We start from the raw sequence: 26,191 nt of genomic DNA, 5'->3' as shown, positions 1-26,191 counted from the left end.
TTTTGTACCTTTATTTAGAGCGTACGATAAAATATTAAATAAAATCTGTGCAATATTTGGGAGCTCCCCATTTTTGTGTGACTATTGGGAGAATTAGAAAAAAAACAGCATCTTTAAAATTACATTTTAAAAATGAATATAATTTAAAATATTTAATACAAATACAAATAACTGACATTTAATTTATTATTATTATTTGGGAATTATATTAATTGTGGACTTTTCAGATCGATTGCGCCCCTTCTAATTATCATAAAATCAGTAGATTCCTCTAATAATTATACCTTATTTAGCTAGGTGATCTCTTAGTTCTCCTAGTGTCCTGTCAATAGACCGTTGACTATTCTAAGTCTGTTCTTCCCCAAGGATAATACTTTTATACGATTATAGCTGTCCAACAGATATATTACTTGTCTTATAAACATTCAAGTTAGAAGTCCTACTTCTACACATTTGAGTTTAAAAAGAAAGCTGCTTTAAATTGTTGTAAAATATAAGTTCAAGTTACAGTCAAAATTTCATATTCATCCAACTAGCGACCCTTGTCAGCCTTATTTGGGCCACATATTAGCTTGCGTCGTGCATTCGCCAGTGACTTGCGATATTTTGCGAATGCCAACTCGACAATTCATCAAGAGACATTAGGCAAATTTGTGTAATTTAGAAGAATTTTGAAAGATACGCAAAATAGTCGAGCAAATTAGCTGGCGCACAAATCACACAGGCAGCTCGAGAAGAGGGTGGTGCAGGGAGGGAGGGGCTTCCTAGTAGTTATATGCATATAAAGCATACACATATATATGTATATGCTTGTCTGTCTGTCTGGGCAACATTATTCAAGATTTATGCGTGTTTCAACAAAATGACAAATACAAAACGCACAGCCAAAGGCGATAAAAAACGGCAGCAAGTAGGACAGCACACACAAACAAAAAATATAAACATATATATAGAGGGAGAGATGGAGGAAGAGAGCGAGAGAGAGATAAAGAGAGAGAGACAGACAGAGAGAGAGAGAGAGACAAAGGCATGCCATGTGCACATTTGCATTGCAAATCCTCGTAAATTTTAATTTACAAAAATTTCAGTGTCTGCTCCGCAGAGATTTATTCATACATACCTAGATTTATATGTGTAAGTGAATATACATATATTTGTATATTATAATGATCGGTAGTTGACATTGAAAAGCAACAGAGAGCGCCTAGAAATGTGTCAGCAAATTTGCATTCGCGCCTCAATGGTTGGCATGTGTGTGTTTGCCTTAAGGCATACAGGAATTCTCAATTCGTTGTCTCTGAAGTCACCTTAAGAAATTCACTTAGCGTTAAATATTTACTTATTGTACACTCGTGTATTTATGCATATTTAATGAACAAAGACTCTCTGCTCTTTGCTTACAAATGAAATAGTTTGACTTGATGGAAATATGCTCTGCAAACCGACTTATAATTTTTAGTAATCAAAAGCAAAATACATCAAATTGAATTAAATTTTGGATTTTCGATCATCTTTTTCTGCTTTGATGTGTATAATCAATTTTGTAAGCTTAATCAAAATTTATTTATTCCTGCAATGGTTACTAGGTATACTAAAGTCCAGCTATCTGCTCATATATTATATATTTATTAAATATTTTTTGTTGCTTTCCCGAATCTATAGCTAAATGCAATATTGAGTTAATTTTATTAGCTTAATCCTAATTCATTGATCCTTATCATTCACTACCAAAAACCATTTCGATTTGTGAAAATATGTGGAAAGTTCAAAGCATAGTTTATCCGTTTGCCTTTAAAAAATGCTGTTGCATAAGCATCATTTTTGTTGTTGTGTACTATGATAATTTCATTTTACGCCATGACTTTCCAAAAAAAGTTATCCCATAACACTTGAAAAACAAAACTTTGCTCTAAATTAAATGCATGCATCATGATCCAATGAATGGGTTATGGGTGACCACTTGAAAAAGGGTTCTAACTTAATTACAAATAAATGGGGGCCAGCATTCGCACAAAAACCCAACACAGCAGAAAATCAAATGGAAATGAAATAAAGGAAGGGGCTAGATATTAAAAAAAAAACAAATTGCGGTTCAGAGATTTAAGTGGACAACATAGAAATTCCAAAGGGTCAAGTGTTGGCACTCGCACCTATCATTGAAAAACCACAAATAGAAACAGCAGCAGCAGGTGTGAAAATTTGCCCAAACAATTGTAAATAGAACAGTTGAACTGAACTGGTGAAATATCTGGAATAACTCGAAAGTGCTCAGAAGCGAGACCATTGAAAAAGGGTAGGGACCCTGAACAAAATGCGAAACGAACAAAAACAGCAAAACAACAATCGAAACAAAGTGTATTATAACACATCTATCATACGCCCCATGGGCTGCAAGCAAACACAGAAGAGAACAGCACAAAACAGGACATAACTTAACTCAGCTGATTTAATTTACAGTTTTTCCAGTGCCGTTGCAACTTAAAATTCATGTAGTGCCACTGTTATGACTGTTCTTTTTCAACAGTTTCTGCTGTTTTGAATACCCTGTACACTTAAATGGGGGAAACGGGAATGATGTGAGACATCGACTTGGGGATGAACAAGGCAAAAGCGGATTATATGTGTCAATAATAGACATAGTAACTGATATAAATGTTGACTTAGATGTCGATATAAATATAGATGTTGATACAGATGTAGAAATAGATATAGATTCTGGTGTAGATATAGATTGATAGGTCTAGAACAAAGCTACATGTAAAGTTAGAAATACGATTCTGATCCGAAATTAATCTTAAAATTAAACTCCCAAAAAAAGGGACGGGTGAAGGAAACTTTCTTTTAGTCATAAATTCGTCAAAAGTGAACCGATTTTCAGTTGAAAGTTGGAAACACGATTCTGGTCCGATATTGCCAAAAGATTTTAAAACCGTAACATACAAATCTATATAGCTATATATAAACATATTGATACAGATATAGATGCAGTGTTTGCATTTTGAATTTTGAATAAGCTTAGTGCAGTTTATAATTCTTCAATATAGGGCATCTTATAGTCATGTATACCCAACTCTAACTTGTGTTAGTTTTCGTTATTTCGGTTGTTGCCTGTGTCTATGAGCGCTATGAATATTTTAGTTAATATTAGCTTTTGAACTGGATGTTGCAAAATTGCAGTTGCAGCTTTGATTGTAGTTAGTCTTGCTGAGAATAGAAAATTTAAGCGATTAGCTTAGACTTGGCCTAAACTCTAAGTGTTGGCTTTAATTTGTTAGATATTCAGGCAAAGTTACAAAACTATTTTATAATTGTTTTCAACTATATTTCTAGGTGTTTGATTGTCGTTATGTGACCACAACAAGTGGCATGTTTGAGGCAATTTGCAATCACATAAAATATGCAACCAATAAAGGAAATCTCAGGTAAGTTTTAAAATACAAAATTGTATTAAAATGAATACCAAATAAATATTAAATTAGAACATTAAACCAATAAAAACAAATACAAAATATTCACTCAAAAATGTAAAACCAAAAATTCAGTTATAAATAATACAGTGTTTTTCGCATTCAAATTGTTTTTCCCAAGTAATTAAATGCGAATACATCTATTATAAATTGTATACCAAGTATATAATGGTGGGCTAATGACTACTAATATCAGTTAATTAAAACAATAAACACTGCAAATTGTAATTGTTAGCAAATTCAGACTCTGCAAAACTAAGCTGCAAATATATATTAGCAATTGACGCAATTTAATTGCCCAAAAATGTGAAAATGAAATGAATTTATATTTACACATATTTTAAATAAACCTTAGTCAGCAATAGTATGAATTTATGAAATTCTCATTAAATTATAAATTGCTGGGAAATACTAATTAGTGAAAATATCTTTGTGATATCATATTGAAAGCTGAACATTATTTTCCATGCTTTTAAGCATGCATATGCCAATGCCAATTGGAAAATTTGGAAAATTACTAATTTAAAATTTCATTGACACGCAATAATCCCCTTAAAACATACTATTAACGTTTCAGCCATCGGGCGAAAGTTTGCCCAAAATGGCTGCCAAATATTTTGGTCATTGCTAATTGGCAATGAGTTGAGCTGCAAAGTGGTCTGGTAAATATTGGTAAAATTGACAGCTTAAATAATGCCCTAAACTGACTATCAATTGCAATTTTGACTATGTTAAGGTTAGAAGCCGCTTATGTTACCAAAGTTGCTTAAGCTTTGCAAACTTTAAAGTTCGTTCGAAATTGAAAACATCTGTAAATAGTTTGGCTTGTAGTCGGATCTATATTGTTTTGCTTAAAACTTTGCCCTTTGTTTTTTTTTTTTGGTTCAAATACGTATTAATGGATTTATTTTACTTGATTGCAGATCAGCCATTACAATATTTCCACAGCGGACAGATGCTCGTCACGATTATCGCATATGGAACAATCAGCTTATTTCCTATGCTGGCTATAAGCAAGCCGATGCCAAGATTATTGGTGATCCCATGAATGTAGAGTTTACAGAGGTAATTACATTTTAATTTTAATATAATATTAGAGTTGCAACCAGGTAATTGGAATATTAATAATTATTTATGTTATCTTATTTTTGTGTGGTCTATATTAGAGCTGTGAGTCACAGGTTGCCACAGGTTTCTTCCCACTTTCAAGTCAGACTTAAAATTAAGCATCTACTTATCATTACAAAAACATGTATTATTAATAACAAGAGTTGTGAATAAAATGACGCTAAGATAATCAGGCATTGAACCACTTCTTGAAAGGCAAAAAACTTCTTTGAATCCCACAGAAATTGCAGCAATTTGAGCAGTTTCTAACATAATGGGAGAATTGATGTTTATTTATTGCTTTTAATCTACCTATCAATTTATATATTGCATCAATCCCTCCTATGAATGTATATGTTTGTATTTGATGCTGTTAGTAAACCAACCAATTGCAAAATCCCTCAATTCACAATAACACAACAAATTATCGGAACATTTGTGTACTTTGGCAGGACAAAAGTTGTGTAAACTTCATGTAATAAATCGCATTTTAAATACGCAAAGCAAAAAAAAAAAAAATAAAACACGCAAAACGAGCAAACAACAATGCTGTCAATAAAGACACAAACTGAAACATATGTTGCCAGGACACAATATGCTGAATACTGATGTATTTGCATACAAAAACCAGCTCGAAAGTGTGCCATATATTTGTTCACATGTCGCTTTTATGTTGCTCCCTCTCTGTCTCTCTCTCTTTGTCTCTCTGTCTCTCTGCCTCTCTCATGCTGATATTATTTCTTTTCTTTATTTTTGTTCATTGTTGTTTCTTCTAGGTTTGCACTAAACTCGGCTGGAAGGGCAAGGGCACCGAATGGGACATTTTGCCGCTGGTGGTGTCTGCCAATGGTCACGATCCGGACTACTTTGATTACCCGCCGGAACTGATACTAGAAGTGCCGCTGACTCATCCCAAGTGAGTGTGGGAGTGTGTGTGTTTGTGTGTGGGACTGTGTATAAATAGTCATGCAAACAAAGCAGTTATATTCAAGTGTATTTAACGGACTCGCATCAGCATTGCCAACAAATATTTCAACTTATAAATCTCTCTCTCTCTCTCTCTCTCTCTCTCTCTCTCTCTCTCTCTCTCTCTCGCTGTCTCACTCTCTGTGTCTCGTGCAGGTTTGAATGGTTTACGGAATTGGATTTACGGTGGTATGCATTGCCCGCCGTATCTAGCATGCTGTTCGATGTGGGTGGCATACAGTTTACGGCCACCACATTCAGTGGTTGGTACATGTCCACAGAGATTGGCTGCCGCAATTTGTGCGATACAAATCGTCGCAATATGTTGGAGGTAAGTTGCCAGCTTTACCCGACTCATTAAAGTATTTAAATCGTTAATTGGTTTTGCGGCTCGGGAGAGGGGTTGGTGGTGCATGTATATTGAAATTGCATTATTGATAGCACTGGGATTGTCATTGCGTAATGTCCTTGATGTTTTTGTCGCCACCGCACTGGCGTGTTCCGGCATTTATTTCATTACGTGCCGCATAATGGCCGCCTTTCCACAAAGATTCTTCCTTTTTATTATACCCTGCAACGCTTAAAAATGCTTTTAAAAAGGTTTTAATCACTGGTTGAAAATCTATTAAGCACTCTGGATGAGCAAATTGCGAACCTTTCCGGGATATATACATTTTTTATCAGCTTAATGACTAAATGTTACTGAATATATAAAATTATTGTTTCCCAATAACTTTCTTAAAATTTACTTATTTATTTTATTAATTTATAATTAAAATATTGGCTAACTTTAATTACTGAGAAGTGGCTACTCAGACCGTCAATTCGGTTGTTTCTATTTTATCTATTTATTTTTGATTTATTTAATTAATTAATTATTATTATTACTTATTTTATTTATTGGTGTTTACAATCAAATTTCTGAAATTTGATTATGAGAACTAAAATTCCCTATTTATGAAGCAATCGTTTAACTTTTGAGTACTGAGTATGTGCTAGTCGATCCTTTGCGAACTCATTCATTCTTCCGTTTGCCTTATCGCGTTTACTTTGCCGCCATAAAGCGCCTTTTCGAGTAAATATTTCAGTGTGTGAGACAGCTTATGTGTATAGCTGCTTCTCTGGATAGTCAGTTTGGCTCAAGAATCTTTAAAAGCCACTCGAGCGCATTTTAAGTAAATGCTGTTTCCATAGTGTTAATGGTGCAACATTGAACAGTGCAGGCCAGTACTCGATGTATGTATCTGCAGAGTTGAACTAATTGCTGGCAGATTTTTGGATACTTGAATATTTTAGTTATTTGCACAGCATAAATTTGTAATGAAATGAATTTGCACTTGCAAAATGCTGGTTCAATTAGTTTTCAACACGAACCAGCCATTAGCATACACAGGTGAATTGATTCAATTTGATGATAGGATTTTATACTCACACACAACGTACACCATTTGCCCCAATTATATTTTGGAAGTTGTACACGCACATTGTCAAAATTCAGTTATTTTGTTTTCAATATATATATATTATAAATATTATTATTAGTTTCTTATTATCGAATTATTATTGCTAAATCACAATTATTTATATTTATGCAGATTTTAAATTTCAAATCTCTTTTTATACTTTTGTTAGGCTAATTTGTTTAACTAACATTGTTTAAATAAAAATTTAATGTTTTATTATTATTGTTATCCTGTGTTACTTTACATTCATAAAGGGAGATTGATAAGTTTATCATTTCAGCTAATTCAAAACTATTAAGACAAAAGCCACAATCCAGTAAATCTTACAAAAACTTTTTAGATTTTAGTTTAAGTCGTTAAATCAAGTCTTTCAAACTAAACTAAAGCACACGCAATTTAACAATGAATTTTAAATATACCACCAATTTCGCACATGGCTAGGGAAACGTTTGTCAGAGCTACACATAATGAAGTTATATTTTCCAATTTCAAACTTTTCCATTTCCTTAAAGTTTCACATAATTGAAAGCCAGTGTGGTAGGCAAATGCCATGTTTCATGGCCAGCAGCCAAATCGATAAATGATGTCAGGTCGATGTCCAGTAACCACAAAACAAAATACGCCACTTGTTGCCAGGGGCATAACCATAGGCAATTATTAATTTGTTTGCCACAAAAAAAAAACCAGAACCTATAATCGAAAATTAACAACATCACAGCAGTCCGACAGGAGCTGTAATGAAAAGAGAGATAGCATAAAGTAATCTGAAATTGAATATTCTTGTAGACGATGGCGCTCAAAATGAATCTGGATACCCGAACGCCGACATCGTTGTGGAAGGATAAGGCTGTTGTGGAAATGAATATTGCTGTGCTGCATTCATATCAGAGTCGCAATATAACCATTGTGGATCATCACACGGCCAGCGAAAGTTTCATGAAACACTTCGAGAACGAGTCCAAGTTACGGTAAGCATAAATTAATATTCACTGATCGTTCATGGGGGCGTATGCGCAATATTGTAAATGTTTATCACACATTGCAGGCCAAAGTTGATAGCTTAACGCGTTTTATTTAACTTCCTGTGTTGCACTGGCACTCGTTTTCAGGTGCGAATTTAATTTATTGTTTTCAATTTGCCGCTGTCATCGGTTTACATAAAGTGCACACGAGACACTCACAAATGCCACACAATATGTCCAAAAACTTTGCAAGCTGTGATACGGAGGAAGGATGTGATGCTCGGTTTGGTTTAAGGTTTTATATGATATATGTGCCATATATATATTATTATTTGCGTAACTGTTGTCAGAGTCGCTATCACATTTATTGGTAATAAATGTTATTTACATACACTCAGATAAAAATATATTATAATTTGGGGCTTATATTTATTCAGAGTTTTGTCCGCTTCATGCGACTTTTGCTACGCGATTCAAGCGACCAAAAGCGACTGACTCTTACTTCATGAAAGTAGCTTAAACATACCATCGAAGAAGCTCTTGATCATAAGGAACTGACAATTACCGTTGCTCGCAGGCAACAAAAGATTAAGACTACAAAACGGGAATGCAAGACAAGCTGCGGTGTACGTGGGCAAATACAGTTATTTCCAACAAAATCGTCTTGTATTTTGAAATCATTTTTTCTAATTCTTTTCGAAATTCGCATAAATATTTCTTAAAATTAAATAATCTTAAAATTGAAAAGAATGACTTTTCAATTTTACATAAATATATTTCTTAATAATTAACTTAATTTTATTTTTAGCAAAAATCATTTCTGAAATGTATAATGAATTTTATAATTATTTTATAAACTATCTCAAATATACCCAGCAGAGAAAAAAATGCGCTGATATTTTAATAATCCGTGCGATTTTCTCTCTGAGTGTACAAGCCAGTATATTTTCACACTTCTGGCATGTGTTAGTTCATTTTAATTGTAGATTTCATGTTGCAGTTGGCTGCAGGGCATAATTGTTGAAATAAATCAGTGGTTATCTTTGATGCTTGATTTAATATATTTATAAACTGTGTATTATATTTTAATAGTGTTTGTAAATATAGTTTAAGCTAACTTAAGTTTGACTATATTTACCGACTACAAAGCTTAATTAAAATATATGTATTATCCGCAAGCCAAAAACCAAAAGTCAAATGGTAAACTTTAATACGTTGGGATTAAGTTAACGTTATGTTGTGTTAAGTTAAGTGCTTAAACTGCTTAAACTGTTAAATCCTGTTCATTTAAAAGTTAAATAAATTCAGCCGACGAGAAGAGACATTCTAGACAGCAACGGTTGGGCCAATGCTGAAAATACGCTTCGACTTAAGCCATTTGCTGTCTAAAAATACATGGCCATATTTCAATTACAGCCAATTTGCATTTTCTAATGCTACACAAAGCGGATACATCAGATAAGCGTTGAGCATCCTCCTGCTCGATTGTTGGCTTCAATTAAGCAGAGATGTGCAGGGATGGGTTGTGGTGAGAAGGGGAGTGGCGTTGCCAGCCATTAGCTGCAGCTTCTGCTCTGCGGCGATATGTCAATTACAGCCAATAAGCAAAAACAAAGCGGCGACCATAACAATTACTTGAATCTCATCCTTTCGTATCGTTCTCTGTTTCTCTCTCTCTCTCTCTCTCTCTCTCTCTCTTTCTGTCTGTCTCTTAGGAATGGCTGTCCAGCGGATTGGATATGGATTGTGCCGCCACTCTCGGGGTCCATAACGCCAGTGTTTCATCAGGAGATGGCACTGTACTATTTGAAGCCCTCGTTTGAATATCAGGATTCCGCTTGGCGCACGCACATCTGGAAAAAGGGACGTGGCGAAAGCAAAGGCAAAAAGCCAAGACGTAAATTCAATTTTAAACAAATCGCTCGGTAAGTACGAGCACGATTACGAGTGCTCAAATTGTTGCTATTACCTTTACCGTTACTGTTACTGTTACCGTTGCCGTTGCCGTTACCTTTACCTTCACCGTTAAGCGTAGCCGACCTTTGCTCGATGATATCTTTGGCTTTTGTGTGCATTCTCATCATGCCGTGTAATTGTTTATGCATGTGTGTGTGTGGGTGAGCGATGTGTGTGTGTGTGTTATGTGTGTGTGTGTGTGGGTGTGTGATGTGTGTGGCGTGTGTCACACGACACAACACAGCATCAGCAGGGATTAGCTCTTAAGTAGATTACATGGATTGCGGTTTATTGCGACCGGTTGCCAGTTCTCTGCTCATTTTCATTCTCATTCTGATTCTCCCCCCGGCTGTCAGCGATGTCAACACGCTTGCAAAATGTGATGCATTGCATCAGGTTTTATTTTGTATTTTTATTTTTTATTAAGCTACTCACTAAGTGTTAGCTAGTTTATGAAATATGCAAAGTTAGTTGCTGCCAGCAATAATTAGCTGATATCCCTATTTAAAGGCATTTTATACTAATAATCTTTATAGTGCAATACTAGCATATATTATACATATTAAAATTAGATATGTGTCTTATTTCTAATAGCTGAAGCTCAGCTGAAATCAGTAAGAAATATCTGATACTAGTAAATGTCCTGAACATAGCTGTTAAATTCATAACAAACTGGCGATTATTCATTTGCTTAATAAGAAAAGAATTTTTACTGTCGATCAATAATATGCCTTTATCCACTTTGCAGTTGTGTATTTATCGATTTTTATCGATATTAAGCTAGGAGAAATATCTATTAAATAAAATCACAATGATCTGATCCAAATTTAAAGTTTCTATATATTATAGTCTCTGAGATCAACTTAATCAAACAGACAAGAGATACGAATCTGGTTAAATCCAGTCGGTTGTTAATGCTGATCCAGAATATTAATGTCTTATTGCTTCGGTGATACTTCCTTCCGCCCGCTGCATACTTAAGCACTTCTCCAACTTTTGAATGGGTTCAGGGTACAAAAATCAAGAAACATAGAACGCAATGGAGAAAGTTCTCGTTCCAGTGTGCCATAATATTTGTCATTGTAAATAAGTGCAAAACAACAAAAACTCATTAGAGAAAACTTTGAGAACGGAGCTCATGAAAACTCTGAAAAATAATAGCTTTAAGCAAAGTGAGAGAATTCTTACGCAGTTTTCACAATTTGTCCGTGTTGCTTGGAACAAATGACTCTTTACTTTCAAATGCCTATTTTGAAAAGGTCTCATTATTTAAACACCTGTTCAACTTTTGGCTGAGAAGTGCTGCCGTAATGACCCAACTTGGTATAATAAAAACAATGTAATTAACACTGTAGCCAGTTTTAAATGGTGAGATCACTTTCATTAATATACAGATTGTTGTTTAATGAATTATAAAAGCAACAAAAAACCAACATAATAATTATATAATGACCACGCTTTAAAGCGTAACAGTTTAATGAAGCGCTTTTCGCACTTGTACATTTTGCACATTTTCATAAGTTAATTAATTTTAATTCACTGCAATTCCGCAACTTCACTGAACAATTAAATATGTATACAGATAATATATGTATGTATATGTATAATGTGTATATATGGATTGTCGGCTGACAAAATGGCAAAAATGAAATTCATTAAAAAGTTGTCAATTAACATGTTAAAATCGTTACTTATGCGAATGCACACACACGCACACAGGCACAAAAATATACACAGACACAAACACACACACACACACACACACAAACAGACACACACACACAAACAGACACACACACACAAACATACACACACACAAACATCCACACAGACACTTTACGTATTTAAAACGAGCGCCTCCGCTGCTCAGCATAACTTTTTATCAATGCTTAAAAAAACAAAATGCACTATACACACACACACACACACACACACACACATATATATATATATATTTGTGTGTATGTGTGTAGCGCCATAATTAAGTTTAATTGTTTCAGTGTATGAGCACGGCAGCTCGACTTCTCATGAAATGAAATTAAATCAGCGCTGACATCGACAACTTTATGGGAATCAAATTATGCCACGCACAAAAGTCTGCAGCGACGCCATATTAAATTACAGTTAAACTGCCTATAAGCATCCGTATACCCAATGCCATAAGTGCGAGTCACGAGCCAGCAGCACAGATCCACTATGTGCGAGTAGAGGCGGCATAGCTAAAGATTTCTTAGATTCTATTAGCCGGCAGCAGGCAACAGTACACTCCAAAAAATATCTACAAATTAAAAAAGGAATTTTTTCAATTTCTCAAAAATTGATTTCTTAATAATATAAAATAATTCAACAAAGTAGAAATGCAAATTAGGATTTTGAGAACAAATTCTTTCTGAACATCACAAAATGGTAATAAAATGTCCTTTCTCGAAAGAGGCCTCTTCTTCAGAGGCCAAGTAAATTTCAAATTCCTAACTATATTAGTGGGAAGTATCTTTACTTGAGTTCTCGGGCTCTTATAAATTCTTAAGTTTTCAAAATTTAAATTTTATAAATGTATAAACTATCTAAAATCATAATATAAGCAGCTAAAAATATATGAAAAACACTGCATAAATTAAACATATTTTTCTAAATTTCAGAAAAAAATAAGAAAATATTAACCTTGGTTATTATAAAGACAGAAAGTTAAATTTTAGAAATATATTATCTGAATAAATAAGTTGCCTTTGGTGTTAAGAGTAAGGCGATTTTTTCAAATGCATGTCGATTGTTTTTCTGAGTGTAGACGTTCTTTTCGATTCACATCTTACACTATGCACTAAAATTTCATGTGTTTTATGCTTTAAGCAAGGAACAACAAGATGATTATGACAGCCAGCTGCCATGTAATAAAAGTGTTGCAGTCAATTGACTATTGGCAGGACATCGAGTATGTGTTTGTATATGTGTGTGTGTGTGTGTGTGTCGACGCCAAACGTCTTTTGAGCATTCTATGCTGTGCTGCAAGACAATTTTCCAATTATATGGCATGTCAATCAGCCAGTCTCCCAGTGTGTGTTTGTGTATTATGGCAACGTTATAAAGCCTTATAGAGTGTAGTGATGCCTCTGCTGCTGACTATGCTGAAAGTGTGCGATGCCCCTAACTAGCTACATGAATATGCATAGATATATATATATATATATACATACTATTAACAGCTCTCGTTCATTTTGAGTCTCTAAAAGATAACTCTTCTGCCTCTGTGCTTGCCTCTTGCTACTTGCAGTGCTGTGAAATTTACATCGAAATTATTTGGACGCGCTCTGTCGAAACGCATCAAGGCAACGGTTCTGTATGCCACAGAGACGGGCAAATCGGAGCAGTATGCCAAACAATTGTGCGAACTCTTGGGACACGCCTTCAATGCACAGGTGAGTTCGATATGCCAATACGTAATTGATTTGATTCTATTGAAATTTATATAGCTTTGTCAATATGGGTATGTCAAGTTAGAAGCCTAGCGAAATTTGCTTATTGTCTGCGAGTCAATGAATAAAAAGGGTCAACTTTAAATAGTATGTGATTTAATAACAATATTGCTATTCTTGTACTTAAAATTAAATGCAAAAGTCTAAGAGACTAAAGAGTTATACAAAATAGTTAAAATTATCAAGCTTTAAAATGGGCAAGTTATCAAAAAACTGAGCCGGCTTATGCCAAATATTAAGCATACATCATGTTAGCCAAAAGCAGCCTTAATGTGACATTAAAAAGGCTGCTTTGGACTAGCCGAAAATAAACTGCAACCTGCGACCTATCGTAAATGCCACATTACACAAATTAGCATAAGCCCAAAATGTGAAACTCAAATTTTAGCAGCTTAGTGTCCAGTGGGTGCTGTGTGTGGGGGGTGTATGGTGTGCCTATGGGTGTGTTTCTGTGTGTGTGTGCGGAAGCGGATGCTGGTCAAAAAAAAATAACAGCTGCTCATTGCCTTGAAAAACTAGATAAGCTGCAAGCACCTGTGACAAACTACACACAACAGCCACACACACACCCACACACAGCCACACACACACATCTGTCGAAGTAATTTAGGCTGTTTTTATATATGTACTAATGACCACAAATGTGTTGACCTCAGCCAAGTTTGTTGGTTGTCGATTGCGATTACGATTGCGAGAGTAAATTGTTTGTTTATTCATTTAGATATATTGCATGTCTGACTACGATATATCCTCAATTGAGCACGAGGCGTTGCTAATTGTGGTTGCCTCCACCTTTGGCAATGGAGATCCGCCGGAAAATGGCGAGGTAAGTTAGCCCTGATCATCAACTACTTAATTAATGAATGAGCCAAGTACAAGTTTAACACTAATGACATCAAATGTGAACTTTGTGCCGTTCAGCTGTTCTCCCAGGAATTGTATGCAATGCGTGTGCAGGAGTCGAGCGAACATGGTCTCCAGGATTCCAGGTGAGTGTGGCGAAGAGTCAAATAAATGTTCATGCCTTTAACCTTTGGCCTCGTCTTTTGTTGTGGCCACTTTTTTTTGCTGTTCTGCTTTTTTTTTTATGCCTTTATCTGCGGCTCTGCATAAATTTCATATAAATCAATTTGGCTGTCTGGCCAATATTGGCAACAGCATTGCGGGGTATTGCGTGGAGGTTGCTGGACGAGATTGCCCAGTTTAATAAATGAGGGTTTACAAAGGTCGAAACTAAATTGCTTTTTAAGCAAGAATTGCATAATTTGTAAGCCATTTGCCTTTCATTATTTGGATAGCAGTTCATACTTTGAAAAGTGCTTCTTTTCAATTTTAAGTTTTCTTCTTAAATTTTAATTTAGTTTTTTTTTGTTTATATTAAATTTGATGCTCAACAAATAAGCAAGTCTTGAATATTTTTCATTAATATAAAATCGAGTGAAAAATGTATGTAATAAAAAATGAATTAATTACATTTATTCGCAGGCCCTTGTGAAACTGATTTATTAAATAGGAATTCAAATTGAATTTGGGTCGCATTTTTGCTGACACATATTTAATATTTTGCATTATTAATTGGCTGGCTCTTATGTATTTCTTTTTATTTTTGTAACATAATATAAAGCTGACACACACACACACACAGGGATAAACCCAATTCGACAGTTAAGTGTGTGCCGCTTGGGAGCACAGCCAAATCCGCGCAATTTCCTTTGGCCACCACCATCAGGCCCCAAACAATAACAATAATTTTGTTATTTCGATATTTCCGTGGCGTGTGTGTTCGTATTATGTATGTCAAGAATTATGCCCCTTAAGTCCAGAACAACAGGGTTTAACCGAAGCAAAAAACACGAAATTGTTGAAGTAAGAGAAAAATAATAGCAAGCAAAAAATTGATTTTAAAAATTGCTTCACAAAATGCCTCTAAAATAGGCAATGAACAAATAAATAATAATAAACAGAAAATTGGTTTTCAAAGTCACCTAATTTTTTATTTGATTATTGATTATTGAAAAATGTTTATGTTCTTGAATATTTTCAAATTTACAGGTTGATGGGTTTTGAGCCTTTCAATCGAATTTTAAACGCACGAATAGAGTTGTATTTAGGCATAATTTCATAATTCCTCAATTACTAAGTCTTATATTTAATATTTCTATAAATTAATATTATTATTTCTTCCATTAAATCTTACATATCAATATTTCCGCCTGCCTAACACCACTTTTTATAGGGTATTTGCCAGACGTCAGCCGCAACAGTTTTGTACTCGTTTGTGTTTCTGTTTTTATGATGTAAAGGGAATTTCCGGTTGACGGCTTTGACAACTTGCTGTGCACACACGCACACACACCCTCTCTCTCTCTCCCTCGCTCTATCTCTCTTCCTCTCTCTCTCTCCGACACTCACTCGTACATGTCTAAATTTATACTCAATGCGAGTTGCTGCTCTTGAAGACGAAATTGAAAATTCATATGAAAAAATGCGTAGACTTGTGTAAGACATATTGACAGGCACACACTGAAAGAAATACATGTGTGTGTGTGTGTGTTGATATATTTGGCAGTTCAACAGAAGCTGATAAGCATCAGCAGTAAAAAAAATGTCCTGCGACTGCTTTCAATAGGACGTTTTGACTCCTTAAATGCTGCCCGAAGTGTGTTTTTTCTACATACAATATTAAATACATCAACTTAATACGCACATCATTTTGTGTGGGGCACTGTTGCTGTTATTATTGCAACGCCTGTTTATCAATTTGTATTTTATGATAACAATGTTAAAATTCTCTTTTGGCTGGTTTATCGTGTTAAGCACTTGGCATGCCAGTATAAACCACTTAAAATGATTTATTGATGCTTTCACATTTGTCTATTATATTTTGTGTGTTCTCCTTGCTTCAAACTGTTGCACGTACATAAATCTTAGTTGCTTTTCGGGAGTCGTTAATTAGCTTAGTTTTCACAATTTTTGATTTAATGTCCGAGAATTAGCAACGCATTAGCTTAGCTATTAGATATAGGTTATATCGATATTTTTTTGGTAATTTGATTATATTGTGAGCCACTTAGTAGCTGCCTTTGAGGCATACACTGCGTATGAGCAACAGCTGAACAGCTTTCATCGCCTGTAGGTGAATTGCGATTTTCTTCGGCTTCATTTTGTTGTTTTGCTTTTCTTTTTGGCTGCTCTTCCAGTTGAGTGAGTGCTTTGGGCGCTTGTCGCTTCGGAAATTGCTTGACTGTTAATTGTTTGCCCCAAATTGATTTCATGCTTAAAGTCAAGAATGCGAAAACTTTTACTGCAACTTTCGGCCATGTCTCGTGTCTCAAGTTGCAGCATGTTGTCTGGCATGTGGCAAGATTTTAACTGGCGCCAAAACTTTACAAAATAGTTACTTAAGAGTTCACAAACAGTTTCAGTGCCTCAGCTGGAGCAAGATTGCATATTGCCAAAACCTAAATTGAATTCAATTCCACAAGTGCTGTGTGCTTTGTGGCACTGGCAATTTGCCAATTAATTGAAGTCAATTTCATAGCGAACCAGCTGCACGTTAATTTGATTGTCTGCAAATCATGTCATCCCCAAAAAGTGCACAGTCATCAGCTATATAGCTGGTGGCCTTGTCAATGTTCCTGTTGCAACAGACCGTGCTTCTGTGTTTGTCAGCTTAAGTGACTCTCTTAATTGCTGTCTATTATACCATCAACGCCTTCAAGTATCGCTTCAAGTGTCACTCAACACAGGTTGCTTATCTATTTGCCCCATGATTAAGTGTGGGTGTGGGTGTCACAGCAGCATCCGCATCCTGCAAGCTGCAAGTTGCAACTGCTGCTGCAAGCTGCAACTGCCGCTGCTTGAGCGCACAAGTGGCACCAACCGGCATTCATTTAGACGTCATCAACATTATTATCATTATTGCTGCTATTGGATGGGAACGCACAGATGTTGTCATCATAGTTTTTTATGATGATGCTAGCTATAAACCTACAATTACTTCACTTTGCATAATAAGATACTCGAATAAAATTGCAAATAGCAACAGGAAGAATTGGCTGTCAGTGCTATCTTGAAAATCAGATACCCTAGTTGATACTTTTTTAGTTGCAATGCTTGAATAAATATATATATATATATAAATGAATAATATAAAAAATGAATAAATATATAAACTATATATGTAGCCGCATTTCATTGAGCAATGAAAAATGATATTAAATTCATTGAGGGAATTAATTTAAATTTCAGATATAAGCTTCATTGTTAATCATTATATCAAATAGTTGTTATAATTGTTATTAAACAAGCTCACCAAGAACATTATCAGCAAAATCTTAAGCACACATTTTCCACTCTTATTTATTTTCTCATCAAAAATCTTCTCAGCCGTTGGAGCAAACTTTGCTCTTATTCCCTTAAGCCTCAAACTGGCAGTTTTTAACACATTTCATAATCAACACCATCTACACGTCTCCCGCGCAGTTCATTTTTGGTTCTGGTATCGAAAATATAAATACTCTTTGAATTATTTAGTATTGCAACTTAAAACTATTTTTTTAAATACTTACCAACATCTGTTGCAATAAAAAAGAACAGAAAAAGTAAAATTAAAACTATTCTATGGTATATTTTTTTAAAATGTAATTTTAGATATATAAAATGAAAATTATATAATTTTTTTATTCAAAATGTTGCTAGCATTTATTAAAAAGCTCTATAAACTCAATAAATTACTCAATGGCTGGCAAGTATTTAAAGCTCGACTTTTCGCATACAGTTTATAGGGTATAAAATATCCAAATAGTAAACTCTTCAACACTTTTCAACAGCATTTCGAGTGCACAAAACAATTACGAGTAGTAGTTGTCCGGAGGCCACTTGACTCAAGTTAAGTGAAACAAAAATGAGAAGAAAAAACTGTTGCCTACTTTTGGGCACTCGTCGGATTTATGATGGCGAAAGGGAAGCAGAAAAAGGAACAGCCAATTTTGCTGTTCAGCTCGCAAGCTGTTTTAATTATGCCAGAGTCTCTAGGGAATAGGGGGATTGGGGGCTTTTCTCACACTACAATTTTGTACTTTCGCCGTTTGCCTTGTTTACTTTGGCGTATATTTTATTGTACCTGCAACGTGCAACTTGGCAACTGGCGCTGCCACCTGTCGTTGCCTTAGCTGTTGCATAGCTCTTAAATTACAACACTCTTTTCACGCCAAGCTGCACTTTTGGGTTGCGCAATGAACAGCAGCAGCAGAAGCAGAGCAGCAGCAGCAGCAGCAGCAAGCAGTTGCCACCCAACGAAATTCGAGACTTAACAAGGATAACGTTGCCTCGTTTGTTAGTCTGTCTGTTTGTGTGTGTCTGTCTGTCTGTTCGTGTGTTTGTTTCTCTGTTTTCATTGCTTAGCTGCTTGCTGATTCTGTTGTTACTGTTGCTCATATGGTTAGTGCTGCGATTAAGTTGATAGGCAGCACGCAGCAAGTGGCACGCAGCTTTGCAACTCAACGCTTTGCTACCTTGATGAATTGCACATGACCTAAGAATGGCACAGTGGTACAAACAGCTCAAATCTTCAACAAAATAATAAAAGATAAAATATATATATAATATGAAGAAATCAAAAAAATATATATATGTAAAAAATATATTTATTTATATCAATTAAGAACATTTCCGCATACTAATCTATGTGCTGCATTTTCTGGGAGTAAAAGTAGAGTTGAGCTAATTAGCTTCATGGGATATCTATTCTCTAAAAAACTAGTCAAGTCCACAAACATAAAAAATGTTTATGTGTGGTCTGCAACTGTGTGCACCATTTTTGTTGAAAAGCACTTACAACGTGTAAGCTCTTCCCCAGCTGATGATGATGTTGATGTTGCTGATATGGTGTGTAGTCGGGGGTGGTTTAGTGTGTGTGTAGTGTGTGTGTAGTGTGTGTGACAACCCCAGCAGTACTTGGCAGCTGATTATGTAACAGCCAACAGGTTTTTACGACGGCACCAAAGCCATAAACTTTTGACCCAAAGCCAAAGCTGAGCAGCAGCTCAAATAGTTTAAAACGCATTTGCCCGAACAAGGCTAGGACCCCAAACTCAGACTCTAAAAGACCCAAAAGACAACTACAGCTGGCAATGGATAGTTCTGCGCTAAGCTGGATTTTTCAGCTGCAAGATGGATTTTTGTCCATTTCTCCGCAGTGCTGTGTTCCTTAAAAGCTGACACTGTTCATTGTTGGATCATCACTCAACTGTTGATGCGGGGTTTGGGGGCACTTGCCACATGTTGCGACTGCGACTACGACTGCGACTGCGAGTGCTACTGTTGCTGCGCCTGACGAGCTGCTGACGAGCGGATGATTACGCTTTGCCAGTTGCAAAGTATGTCCAAGGCGAGGCCTTCGCTTGAGAGGCGCATTTTATTTTTGGTTTTGGCTCACTTTGGTTACGTCAAATGACAAGCGTAATAAATGTTTTGCTGTCAGTTATGTATGCTTTGCTTTTATTGTTGTCTTCATCATTTTTTTTTCTTCTTCTTTTTTATCCGTGTCCTTTGCCTTTTGTGATTGCTTGACAAGAGGCGCAGTGCTCAAGCCCACGTCCTTTGTTTGGCCCCCTTTGTGCAAATGTATTTCGAGCTGAGCAGGCAAAAAACCAACAAAACGAAACAAAACAAAAATTCCAAAAGCGTTTTCAATTTCTAACTGAAAGTGGCATCTTTGTCTCTGTCTTGCAACTACTTATGATTAGCAGGGGTGTCAGCTCATCCAAGTCCTTCATGAAGGCCAGCTCGAGGCAGGACTTTATGAAGCTGCCGCTGCAACAAGTCAAGAAAATCGATCGCTGGGACTCGCTGCGTGGCTCCACCTCGGATACCTTTACGGAAGAGACCTTTGGACCGCTGTCTAATGTTAGATTCGCTGTCTTCGCACTGGGCTCCTCGGCCTATCCGAACTTTTGCGCCTTTGGCCAATATGTGGACAACATTCTGGGCGAACTGGGCGGCGAGCGTCTACTGAGGATTGCCTATGGCGATGAGATGTGCGGACAGGAGCAATCGTTCCGCAAGTGGGCACCAGAGGTGTTCAAGGTGAGTTGACTAACTGAATTATTATCGATGTAGTTTTTAGAAATCGCTTTAGCTTTGACAGTCAAAGTTTCAAAGTCGAATTTTAATTAAGATTTCAATCAGAAATTTATATTTTTCTCCCTCTGCAGCTGGCATGCGAGACCTTCTGCTTGGATCCGGATCAGAGTCTGTCCGATGCATCGATAGCACTGCAAAATGAATCGCTTACCGTGAACACGGTTCGCCTGGTACCGTCTGTAAGCAAGACGTCGCTGGATAGTGCCCTCTCCAAGTACCACAACAAGAAGGTGCACTGTTGCAAGATCAAGACGCAGCCACACAATCTAACCAAGCTGAGCGAGGGTGCCAAGACAACAATGCTGCTGGAGATATATGCACCCGGCTTGGAATACGAACCGGGCGATCATGTTGGCATCTTTCCAGCGAATCGCAAGGCGTTGGTCGACGGACTGCTGGAGCGACTGGTTGGCGTCGACTCGCCTGACGATGTGCTGCAACTGCAGCTGCTGAAGGAGAAACAAACGTCGAATGGCATCTTCAAGTGCTGGGAGTCCCATGATAAAATTCCACCGGATACGTTGCGCAATTTGTTGTCGCGTTTCTTTGATCTGACGACGCCGCCGTCGAGGAAGTTGCTCACCTTGCTGGCGGGCTTCTGCGATGATAATACGGATGCGGAGCGAATGCAGTTGCTGGTCACTGACTCGTCGGCCTATGAGGATTGGCGTCACTGGCGTCTGCCCCATCTTTTGGAAGTGCTCGAGGAGTTCCCCTCGTGTCGACCGCCCGCCTCGCTGGTGGTGGCACATCTGACACCGCTGCAGCCACGTTTCTACTCCATTTCATCATCGCCACGTCGCGTCAGCGATGAGATTCATCTGACCGTCGCCATTGTCAAGTATCGCTGCGAGGATGGTCAAGGCGAGGAGCGCTTCGGTGTCTGTTCCAATTATCTGGCCGGGCTGCGAGCCGACGACGAGCTATTTATGTTTGTGCGCAGCGCTTTGGGTTTCCATTTGCCTGCGGATCGCAGTCGTCCGGTGGTCCTCATTGGCCCAGGCACTGGGATTGCCCCCTTCCGCTCTTTCTGGCAGGAGTTTCAGGTGCTGCGCGAAGTGGATGCGGCAACGGCACTGCCAAAATTGTGGCTCTTCTTTGGCTGTCGTAATCGCGACGTGGATCTGTATGCCGAGGAGAAGGCGCAACTGCTGCAGGATCAAATCATGGATCGTGTATTCTTGGCACTATCCAGAGAGCCAGACATACCCAAGGTAAGTTTATTATTCCTTATTTTTAAAAATAAAACTGAGAAAATGAAAATTAAATGAACACTTCAAAGATTAACAACAAATTGAACTGATTATTTTCTGTATTTTTAAAGTGAATAAAAGTTTCGAAATTTATTCAGAACATTTTGTATATTTTTAAAATGAAAGCTTCGACAGTTTCACTGGTTTTTTCTATATTTTTCAATTTAATAATTATTTTAACATTGTAACAGATTAACACTTTTAAAGTGAGTGAAAGTTTAGGAAGAATATTTTTATATTTTTAGAGTGAGTTTTGGGCATTTTCGCAGCATATTTATTAATGTTTTTTTAAGTCGAATAAAAGCTTAGATATTTTCACTGGCTTTTTTTCAATATTTTAATAGGCAATAAAATTTAAGACATTTAGATTTTAAATTAGATTATTTTCTATATATTCAAACTGAAATAAGCTTAAGGCATTTTCCTAGACTATTTTCTATTTGTTTTAAAGTGAATAAAATGTCAGACACTTTCATAGAATATTTTGTATATTTTTAAAGTGAATGAATGTTTAAGTATTTTCCACAATTTGTATAAATATTTGTGCAGTGAATGAAACCAATCAAGCTAAAGTCAATTGTGATTTAAGTTCAGCAATTCATTTACGTAGTTGTAGTTGTAGAATGACGACACTAAATGTGCTAAGGTGAACAATTGTTTATTCCCCGTTGTCAGCCTTGATTGTTTTTGGCCTCAAGCAATAGGTCTCATCATCAAAGTCCTTAAATGGGGGGATTACCAGCTGTTGTACTTTACGATAAATGATTTGTTTAACTTGAATTGCTGGCAAATTGATTCATTGCCTGAACATTTTGCGCAAATCACATTCAACATTTTCTTTTTCTTTTTTTTTTAAACCTAAGCTAACATTTGTTTGAAGCAGGAGTGGCTTTTGATGCGGGATTGTTCTTTACTATTTCTTTACTTGCAGACATATGTGCAGGATCTGATTGAACAGGAATTTGATTCGTTGTACAATTTGATTGTCCTGGAACGAGGACATGTGTATGTCTGTGGCGATGTCACAATGGCCGAGCATGTTTACCAGACCATCAGGTGAGTTTGCCATTTTGCCGGATACCTGAGTTGAGAGTTGAGTTTATAGTTCTTAGTTTTGCTGTTTAGCTTGATTGCCTTTGTGTGCTACTGGCATGGGCGGTGCCCAGGGGGAGGGCGGTGCCAGGCATGGGCGTTGCTCTACAGGGAATTTATTTTTCAAATGCCTTGCGGTCGGTTTGGCATCATTTTCTTGTTTTTCTCTGCTGTTTGACCATTTTTTTTCCTGTGTATACAAAACTAGCTCTTGATTACAACCATTATTGTGAAATGTGTTTGTCGCACAGCAGTTGAGGGAGGTGCAGGCACAGGTTGAGTCCTGAGGTAATACAAACACACAGACAGAGACACACACACACATTCACATTCGCATTGATAAACACAGACAGTATATAGACATTCATGGCAAGTTGTGCTTTTCATGTCAATTCATTTGCTTTTAAGTCTTTTATCTGATCTAAAGCGGCTTATGTTAATTATCATTTCTATGGCAGAGCAATGAGTACACTCAAAAAAAGCACAAAATTGCCAACAGATTGCAAATTGGAATGCAGTAGTTACACTTAAAATAAAAAATGGCAATTAAATATTCATCAGATTACAAATTGGCATGCATTTATACCAAGAGAAAATAATAGGTTTGTAGATTTTAAAGGCTTTGCAAATCTGACAATTTTGGCTATAAAATTGTTGATTAAATCTTCGTTGCTTGAGCAATTTAATTTTTATCGGTTGGTCGTTGCATGCAAATTTATTTGTGGATCTTTAAAGAACCACCAGCAAATTATCTGGCAAGTTTTGATAGATCGACGCTATCGATATATGTTCCTTATTCGATATCACCGTATAAAAACAGTTGAAATTTCATCCAAAGAATTTTCTATTTGCAATTCTCTGTTCACATTTTACCACGGAAAGTTCCCTTTTTTCTGTAGACAGTTAAGAGGGACTAATTATGAGCTTTTAGCTTCACCAATGCTGCTCTGCCCACTCAGCTAACTACTGCCCACAGCGCAGTTAATTAGCGTTTGTTTATTAAATACGCTCACATCACAAAAACTTAAATAATGAAATACTTTGCACATTCTCTTATTTATTTTATATTTTATATTTACTCTTCCTTTTTGTTGCCTTCACAGGAAATGCATAGCTGGCAAGGAGCAGAAAACAGAGGCGGAAGTTGAGACATTTTTGCTCACATTGCGCGTAAGTATCCTTAAACTAAACCAACTTAAACGGCCCGTATAAATAACATAAAGCAAGTGCGACTCTCAGCAGTCAAAAGCGAGGCACTTCGCTTCCCTTGTCACATGCGGCGTATGCGCATTTTATTTGACCCCAGTGTGCGACAATGGGATGACGGGAGAGGGAGAGGGAGGGGAGGGGAGGGTGGTGAGCCATGAAGCAAAACTTTGTTGGCTTTTTACAGCTCCTTTAGCTATACAAATGCAGTTTTCTATATGAAAAATGCAAAGATACCCAGATAGCTATCTGAAATGGGGTGTTTACAGCTACATCAAAAATTTTTAGTCAAACATTCAGAAAATCGTATATTTCATATTACAGATATTATATATATTTATATATATTTTTTTATATTAGTGTTATTTGTAGATATTCAGATATATTATATATAATCATTTAGCTAATGACTTAGATTTTTAGCTAATCAGTTGTTTTTCAAATCATCCAGTTTATTTCTTAGATTTATAGGTAAAAAATATGCATTTTTAGTTAACTCCAATGAAAAAGAAATTTTAGCTTAGAAACTTAAAAGTGTAGCAGCAATATAATTGACTTAAATTAGTCCAAAAACTATGAAAGTTTTATAGTTACTGTAATCTTTTTTGTTGTATTTGTTGAAGTCACACATAACTTATATATTTTTTAATATAACAATCTAATAATAAAGATTTCTAGTCAGATGTTCCCCGAAGTCAGCAAAAATAGATTCTTCTTTAAGTCTGAAAAATATCCAAATAAACAAAGATACAAAGATAATTAAAAAGTACAGCAGCAAATATTTATTAAGTAAATCTAAAAAAATATGCAAGTTTTTTATAAGTGTTTTTCTAAGTGACGCATCGCTTATATATTTTTTTATTTAATAACTCGGATTTGAAAAAAATAATGGGTATTTGCTAGTAGGTCATTTTGTGGAAAAGTGCTTCAACCTCTAAGTTTGTTTTGCTATGTTGTGTATTTGCCCTCCTTTTGACAGCCACAAATATGATGACGCTTACTCTTTTATTGTGAGGGTTTTATTATGCACTGTTATCACTTTGTACACACACACACACACACACACACACACACACACACACACACACACACACACACACATATAAATATATGCATATGTATATATTTGTTTTGTATGGCACACACAGGACGAGAATCGTTATCATGAGGACATCTTTGGCATTACATTGCGCACAGCTGAGATCCACACAAAGTCACGTGCAACCGCAAGGATTCGTATGGCATCGCAGCCGTAGTAAGGATAATACAAATATCTCGACTCTTAAGCAGCAAAGGAATGTGTTTTGGTTTAACACGTCGTGCTTAACGTTTAATAGCTTAAAGTGACCGATCAATATTTACTATTATTATTATTATAAACTAATACAAATTGAATTTAAATTTTATGCAGTTTTGCTTAGGTTGAAAATTATATAATAACTACATTAAATATTCACAGAACAGCTTTGCAGATATTCAACTCGAAGTAAGCAACAAATTGTAATATTTCCTGAAGAAAAAAATGAGTGTTACTAAAGCTTAAGAACATATTATTTGCTCATGGCTAATATTTTATTGCCCACCGTTTAATTAAAAAACTTTTACAAACTACATTCTGTAAATTCATATGAAAAAATATTTATCAACTCCTAAAAATTACGCTTGTGATTTGTAATAAATTTAATCAAAATTGCTACAGCTAAAAATCAAATATCCACCAAATATGCTAAATAATCAATGAGCAATTGTTATTTCTCTTAGTTGAAACTTGTTGCTTTGTTCAGTACAAAAAAAATATTAATATAAATACAGCAAAACCAGAAAATGTTTATTAAATTATTCGACTTTGTGTACAAACGAATCAAAATTTTAAAATCTAAATGTTTAAATAAATCTAAAATATATATTTCAATAAATCAAATCAAATGCTATATATACAAATTGCAATATGCCTGATGCCTGATGTTAATCAGGCTAAAAGTTGTTTCAGCAAGTGCATTTTCTGCAGTCAAAATCAAAGCCAGATAAAATCCGCTGAAATAAATGAAAACTTGCAGTTGTCATTGGCTAAGCGGCTTAAATTGAATAAAACTTGCCACTTGG

At 35.9% G+C, this 26,191-nt stretch overlaps 1 protein-coding gene across 1 annotated transcript in view; it reads left to right on the top strand.

Annotated features, from left to right (window-relative positions):
• LOC6566802 (nitric oxide synthase) overlaps nt 1-25,478 on the top strand; it is a 39,813-nt gene extending 14,335 nt beyond the window's left edge. Inside the window, exons 6-19 of the mRNA XM_032739598.1 lie at nt 3,331-3,422; nt 4,391-4,532; nt 5,351-5,490; nt 5,697-5,871; nt 7,790-7,971; nt 9,681-9,890; nt 13,190-13,334; nt 14,113-14,217; nt 14,313-14,380; nt 20,141-20,480; nt 20,609-21,751; nt 22,722-22,846; nt 23,986-24,052; nt 25,237-25,478. Coding sequence (XP_032595489.1) covers nt 3,331-3,422; nt 4,391-4,532; nt 5,351-5,490; nt 5,697-5,871; nt 7,790-7,971; nt 9,681-9,890; nt 13,190-13,334; nt 14,113-14,217; nt 14,313-14,380; nt 20,141-20,480; nt 20,609-21,751; nt 22,722-22,846; nt 23,986-24,052; nt 25,237-25,344 — 3,042 coding nt within the window. The 3' untranslated portion in view covers nt 25,345-25,478. The remainder of the gene's footprint in view (nt 1-3,330; nt 3,423-4,390; nt 4,533-5,350; nt 5,491-5,696; nt 5,872-7,789; nt 7,972-9,680; nt 9,891-13,189; nt 13,335-14,112; nt 14,218-14,312; nt 14,381-20,140; nt 20,481-20,608; nt 21,752-22,721; nt 22,847-23,985; nt 24,053-25,236) is intronic.
• Nucleotides 25,479-26,191: the final 713 nt, after the last annotated feature.

The sequence above is a fragment of the Drosophila grimshawi genome, unplaced genomic scaffold, assembly GCF_018153295.1.
Source record: "Drosophila grimshawi isolate 15287-2541.00 unplaced genomic scaffold, ASM1815329v1 contig_1377, whole genome shotgun sequence".
NCBI lineage: Eukaryota > Metazoa > Arthropoda > Insecta > Diptera > Drosophilidae > Drosophila > Drosophila grimshawi.
The sequence above is the reverse complement of the archived record's forward strand: the minus strand, read 5'-3'. Positions and strand labels throughout refer to the sequence as shown.